At 45.5% G+C, this 6447-nt stretch overlaps 1 protein-coding gene across 4 annotated transcripts in view; it reads right to left on the bottom strand.

Moving 5' to 3' along the window:
- Positions 1 to 6447, bottom strand: part of MC2R (melanocortin 2 receptor) — a 37171-nt gene continuing 30724 nt past the window's right edge. For all 4 annotated transcript variants that reach the window (XM_017498447.2, XM_037727851.1, XM_037727850.1 and 1 more), the window contains exon 2: positions 1 to 1991. In XM_017498447.2, coding sequence (XP_017353936.1) covers positions 971 to 1864 — 894 coding nt within the window. In that variant the 5' untranslated portion in view covers positions 1865 to 1991 and the 3' untranslated portion in view covers positions 1 to 970. The remainder of the gene's footprint in view (positions 1992 to 6447) is intronic.

Genomic DNA, 6447 nt, shown 5'->3' with positions numbered 1-6447 from the left:
CTCTCTCTCTCTCTCTCTCTCTCTGTTCCTTAAAATATGTATTGGGACTCTTTTCTTGTACTTCTATATTTGAACAAACACACATAGTTTGATTACAGCTTCTTCAAATAGTCAGTTTTCATCTGACCTTTATGTATTTCCACATAGGAACTAAATGGATTAAATTTTCATTTCTTCCTTTGAAATGTATGCTCTTAAAGCATGAGGAACTGTAACAGGAAAGGGCTTTAAGGCCAATGGGATATTGAGTGAGGAAAGAAGACTAATGGAGAAGGTGCATGTATTATTGGAAACTCAAAGCTGGTTATTTGACATTTATAGTTTATACTCAGCCTATTTCAAGGAATTGAGGTGGCTTCAATACATCAGGCTGATAGGGAGAAGGAGGAGGGCGGAGATTTGCCATGGCTGTGGGAGACAGGCAAATCCAGCTGCAGCAATGTGTTCCTCCCAATTTATTACTGGCTTGCAAAGACCCTACAGCTTCTTCCTGGAGTTGCGTGTCCAAGTACTTTAACTTCTGGAAATTGGTTGCAATGGCCTACAGCCTGGAAAGGGCTTCCCAGGACTGGCTTGCTAGAGTCCACAGGAAAACAAGCCTTTGCCTTAGCCAAAGGCCTTGAGTTTTTATTGCTGTTTGTATTAGGTTGGTGCAAAAGTAATCACAACTTTTGGTCATTGAAAGTAATGGCAAAAACCACAATTACATTTGAATGAACCTAATACTTTGTATTCTATCCTTCTTTTATTACATTGTTTTATCTCTCCAGTTGTAAAGTTTAAAAGTTGTCCCTACAATAAGACTGTTCACACAGAACCTAGCTATTAGAAACACTAGCTGGTGGGATCACCCTTGCATCCATTAGGGAAGGAAGGCCAGTCAGGAGCACTGGCATTTGTTGAAATGTTACATTATTCTGTCCCTTGGCAACATTATTCCCATAGATTCTAAAATGAGGGATCAGTCACTCTAGCGGTACCGGCTGCAGAAGATCATCTTTTTGAATGCGTCCCTGAGCTCTTGGCTCCGGAAGGCATATATAAAGGGGTCAATGACAGCATTGCACATGATCAACATGCCGTTCACCTGGAAGAGAGACATGTAGCAAGCACAGTAGGGGTTACTTGGGCAGAACGTCATTAAGAGGATGTGAAGGACAAAGGGGGCCCAGCAGAAGATGAAGACCCCAAGCAGGATGGTCAGTGTGATGGCCCCTTTCATGTTGGCTCTGGGAAGGGTGGAGATCTTCCTGGTATGGGATCGAGCCAGCAGGAACATGTGCACATAAAGGCACAGGATGAAGACCAGCATCAGTGGGAACAGCGACGTGAAGGTGATCACCGTGGGCACATGATGGGAGAAGATCACCATGGCGATGCCACTCCCCGTGCAGAACGTCCAGATGACCGCAAGGACCACCACGGTGCGGCGCATGGTCACGATGCTGTGGTACTGCAGTGCATGGAAGATGGTGATGTAGCGGTCGGCGGCAATCACAGACAGGCTGAAGATGGAGCCAAGCAGGGAGAGGATGAACAGGGAGTCGATGACGTCATCGGCTGTGGTTTCGAGACTGCCACGCAGCTTGAGATAGCCCACGTTTCTCAATATGATAAGGATATTTTCCAAGATCTTATATAGGCTGCCCAGCATATCAGAAATGGCCAAACTACAGATGAAAAAGTACATGGGTGCCTGGAGATTCTTATTCTTGAACACAGCCAGCAGGACGATCAGATTCTCTAAAACTCCAACAATGGAAATTGTGAAAAATATTTCTTCCGGTAAAACCACACGAGGACAGTCGGAGTCATTTCTTGCTGTGTTGTTGACATTTTCATATGAGTTGAAAATGTGCTTCATTTCTCCTGCTTGTGGTTAGGCAGGGATGTTACTTGGACTTGACTTCACAGAAAACTTGGTTGATTGTTCAGGATCTTTTCTTTCTTGTAGCACTTGCTGGAGATCTAAGTTAAAATCTCCCAATCACCTAAAAGAGAGTATGCAGAAATATTAGTTGACAGAACATTAGAAAATACAAACCAGCCACTCTCACTTAAGGAAACTCTATTTGCTTCATAAAAATACAAATAAATCAGTATATTAGAAAAAGCCTGCATGTGTATGTTTATTGTAGCACTAGTGACAATAACAAAGATATGGAATCAACCAGTGTTCATCAATGGGTGAAGAGATAAGGAAAATGTCGTACATATACACAATGAAGTACTCTTCAGCTATAAAAAAGAATAAAGTCATGTGTTTTGTAGCAACATGGTTGGAAGTGGAGACCATTATCTAAGTAAAATAACTCAGAAACAGAAAGTCAGATACTGCATGTTCTCACTTATATGTGGGAGCTAAATAATGCATACATGTGGACATAGAGTGTGGAATGGACATTGGAGACTCGGAAGGGTGGGAGGGGGTGGCTGATAAGAAATTTCCTCATGGGTAACATATATGTTATTTGGGTGATGGATACACTAGAAGCCCAGGCTTCACCACTATGCAGTATATCTATATAACAAATGTACCCCTTACATTTATAAAAATATTTATAAAGTATTGTAATTTAAGTAAAATAATTTACTGGGCCCTCATCTTAAGCATTTTGTGAGAAACAGCTTTAGTGGAATTTTGAGCCAAGAGATGATAGCAAAAATTATTCTTTGCTGCCTTACTTTCCCTCCCATCCTTCTCATGAACACACATGAGTGTGGAATGACAGGATGGACAGCAGTGGTGCCCTTGATGAGAAAAGAGGTAAAGCAAGGAAAGGTCCATGTGCGAACAGGAGAGCCCACAGCTGCCTTCTCCGACTAGGAGGTGGTGGCTGGGCTCAGTGAACTCGGGAGAGGTTTAGGTCTCTTCCTTCTCACTGCTTGTCTCCCTGGGCCACTGCCTGAGCACCCCCAGCCTGTGGGATAATGGCAAAGGTGTGGATGCATCATTCCCAAAGATGACTATGCAATGTGCGTTACCGCTTCTGTTTCAAAGGTCCAACTCCCGGGACTGGTATTTCTGGAGAGTTCTTATTTTCGGTGTGTCTGGGGTGAAATTGACTGTGGCAGTCAATAGTAGGGGATGCCAGCACCACTCAGTGAGGAGAAGACACTTCCCAGGGAGGACAAATCTGGGACCACAGCCTGTGATCTGAAGTCCACAGGGAGCCCATCATGGCCTCAGTCTAGGGAATCGTCTGGAAAGGAACCAATTCCCTTGGAAAGGACTAGGGGAGAGGTCAACTGCTCAGAGGGAGGTTTGTGAGTTCGGTGGTGTGGAAGGAGGGGATTGACAGGGAGTAGCTGCTGCTAGGGTTCTGCTTGGAATGGCCAATTTACCCCGTTTGCCTGAAACATGGGCAGGTTTTAAAAGCCAGAAGCCCTGCCTCCCAGGAACCACCTCAGTCCTGGACAGACGGGGATGAGCCACCTTTGTGCCTCCTGCCCAGGCTCGGGGAAGCCTGTGTGCTGTGTCCCACCTGCTGGGAAGCCTCAGGGTTGGGAGGGGACCTGTGGTGGTCAGTGTTAATGTATCAGCCTCACTGAGCTTCAGGGTGCCAGGTATGTGGTGAGACAGTGTTCTGGGTGTGTCTGAGGGTGTTTCTGGATGAGACGAACATTTGAACAGGGGACTGGGTAAAACAGAGGCCCTCCGGGATGTGGGTGAGCCTCATTCGATCAGCAGAAGGCCTGAGGAGAACAGAATGGCTCTTCAAGGACTAGGGGGCTCCTCCAGCCTGACTGCCTGACGGCGACGCTGGCCTCTTCCTGCCTTCAGACTAGCATGGAAGCGTAAACTCCTCTTAGGTCTCACGTCTGCTGGCTTTCAGACCGGAACATACTATCCACTTTCCTGGGTCTCCAGCTTGCTGGGTGCAGAGCTTGGAACTGCCCAGCCCCATAACTATGTGTGCCAATTCCCTGTAATAAATCTCTTTATGTCTCTACACATCTCTTGTTGGTTCTTTTCCTCTGCGGCATCCTGGTTAACTTAGGCCCATCCTGGTTAATACAGGGTCCATGTGACCGGGAAGAACCATGTATGGAGGCTCTGCCGGGACAGAGATTTCCCCATATCTTATGAGTCCATCAAGTGTAATCAGAATTAGTACATATTTCTAATCTCAGATGCAATTGATGGTAAAATTGATGAAAAAAAAGGAAATATTGAAAGTGGTTGTAATATTTCTTAGAAACAGGTAGTTTGGAAACCTAGCTTCAGTTGCTGTGCATTGCTGACCTGCAGCTGCCAATCCTATAAATCCACGAGGAGCCCTGAATTTGGACAGAAATGCAGTGTGCCCATGGGGCGCCTCCAACAGGCCACAATCAACCATTGCTACTGCACATTTGTGGATGCTGCCAAGCTGGTGGTGGGGACTGCAGGTGGTGTGTGGCCCCATTCTTGGTTAAATGGACAGTGACACGAATTGGTGGACTTTATGAGTGCTCAGCATGACCTGGGCACCATCTAATACTCCACACGCATTCACTCGCTCAACCTCCAGGGGAAACCATAGCAGAGAGGTTGGGCAGCTGCCCAAAGCCACAGTCTGGAGAGGATATAGCAGAGCCCGCCTGTGACCACCTGTCACACTCCTTTCACATGTGGCAAGGGGAACAACAACAGATGCAAGAGCCAGACACAGCACCCCTGCTCCATCACAAACTGCAATAAAATTGACACCAGTCATTTTCCTCTCGACTTGGCCTTTCTCAGTGCCAAGTAGGATTTGTAAATTATGCTGCGTTGCTATGCTCCTGTTGTACCTGCTTAAGGATTGCCTGTAGAACACACTAAATGACAATTAGAAGACGCAAAACTCACTCCATATAAACTTCGCAAGAACCTGCTGTGAGGTGGTGCCAATGATCCAAATATTTCAACAATGTCTTTGGCTGAAAGAACTTGGATAGAGGTCTGCACCTGCTGCCTGTCTGGCTCTCACTCCTTCAAAGCCTTCTGCTATCCCCTCCTGTATGCTTTTTTGTGTCTTGATTGTTTTTCTTTTTTTGAGATAGAGTCTTGCTCTGTCACCAGGCTGGAGTACAGTGGTGCAATCTCGGCTCACTGTACCCTCTGTCTTCTGGGTTCAAGTGATTCTCCTGCCTCAGCCTCCCAAGTAGCTGGGACTGCAGGCACACACCACACCACCATGTCCAGCTAATTTTTGTATTTTTAGTAGAGATGGAATTTCACCACGTTGGCCAGGATGATCTCAATCTCTTGACCTTGTGATCTGCCCACCTCGGCCTCCCAAAGTCCTGGGGTTACAGGCATGAGCCACTGTGCCCGGCCAATGTTTTGATTTCTTTACTACAAAAAACACAGGCCTAGAGCCCTTCCAACTTCTTCCAGGGTTTGTGGTTTTTCTGGGCAACAAATGTCCACCTTCAAGTCCACACTGCTTCCCTCTGTCCATACCCTATTGAAACCTGTCTCAAGCTCCTGGGCTCAAGGCATCCTCCCACCTTAGCTTTCCAAAGCACTGGGGATTACAGATATCAGCCACCCAACCTGGCAGAGTGATCATAAAATCTCAGTCTTTCTTATGTTACTTGAACCTCTGGAGTTAAATTCTGGCCTGAAGACCAAGCTTCATCACCTTGAGCTCGCAGTAAACAAGATCTTAGAAGGCTCTAACTCTGCGGTGCTCCTCGAGAGGCAGAGATGGGAGGGTGGATGAGAAACGAGAAAAGAGGCAAGTTTTTCACACCTTTAAAATCTGTACCAGAAGAAACCTGGTTGATTCATTTGCGTCAAGGCATAGGTCTAGGCAGGCAGAGCAGACAATTGAGGCAGTTATAATTTTTCAAGGAACTGCAAGGAAAAGTGAAATCAACTTTTGTTTTTTGGCTGTGAGGTGCACACAAATCATCAGAGTTAACGGCATCACAGGGCAAAAGAATGTTGCCCCAGATACTTAAGTGCGTCCCCAAATGTGGCTCATCCTGTTAGATGCGCTTTGCAAAAGTCCAGGGAGCATGGGTAACTCTAAAATGAGATGTTTATATTGATTACATCTTTGACCAAAAAAAAAGGAAAAATATAATTTTTATATATTTTAAAGGTACTAAGGGTAAGGAGAAAGCTCTGTTATGTGTTAGATTCTTGTTATGTGCCAACTGGTCCTGCGTCCTGTGCTGTGCATGGTGGGTCTCATTTTAGCCTCTTGACAATGATATAAGGGAGTCCTATTCTCTCTGACTCACCCCTGAGGAGTTGAGGCCAAGAGACCAAGAGACTGGTCTAAAGTCTCATAGGCTTTACGTTGCACAGTTGGGATTTAAATCAAGATCTGTTTGGCTCCAAAAATGATTATTCCTAGGGCTGCCATGAATATTCATTTGATAAGGAAGTTTTAATGGCTTTGGTAAAAAATGATTATAAAGTAACTTACAAATCCTAAACCTCTGTATCTGACCAAATCAGGATGGTTT

This window comes from Cebus imitator, unplaced genomic scaffold (genome assembly GCF_001604975.1).
Source record: "Cebus imitator isolate Cc_AM_T3 unplaced genomic scaffold, Cebus_imitator-1.0 Scaffold242, whole genome shotgun sequence".
Taxonomy (NCBI): domain Eukaryota; kingdom Metazoa; phylum Chordata; class Mammalia; order Primates; family Cebidae; genus Cebus; species Cebus imitator.
Note: the sequence above shows the minus strand (reverse complement) of the source record. Positions and strands in the feature narration are given on the sequence as shown.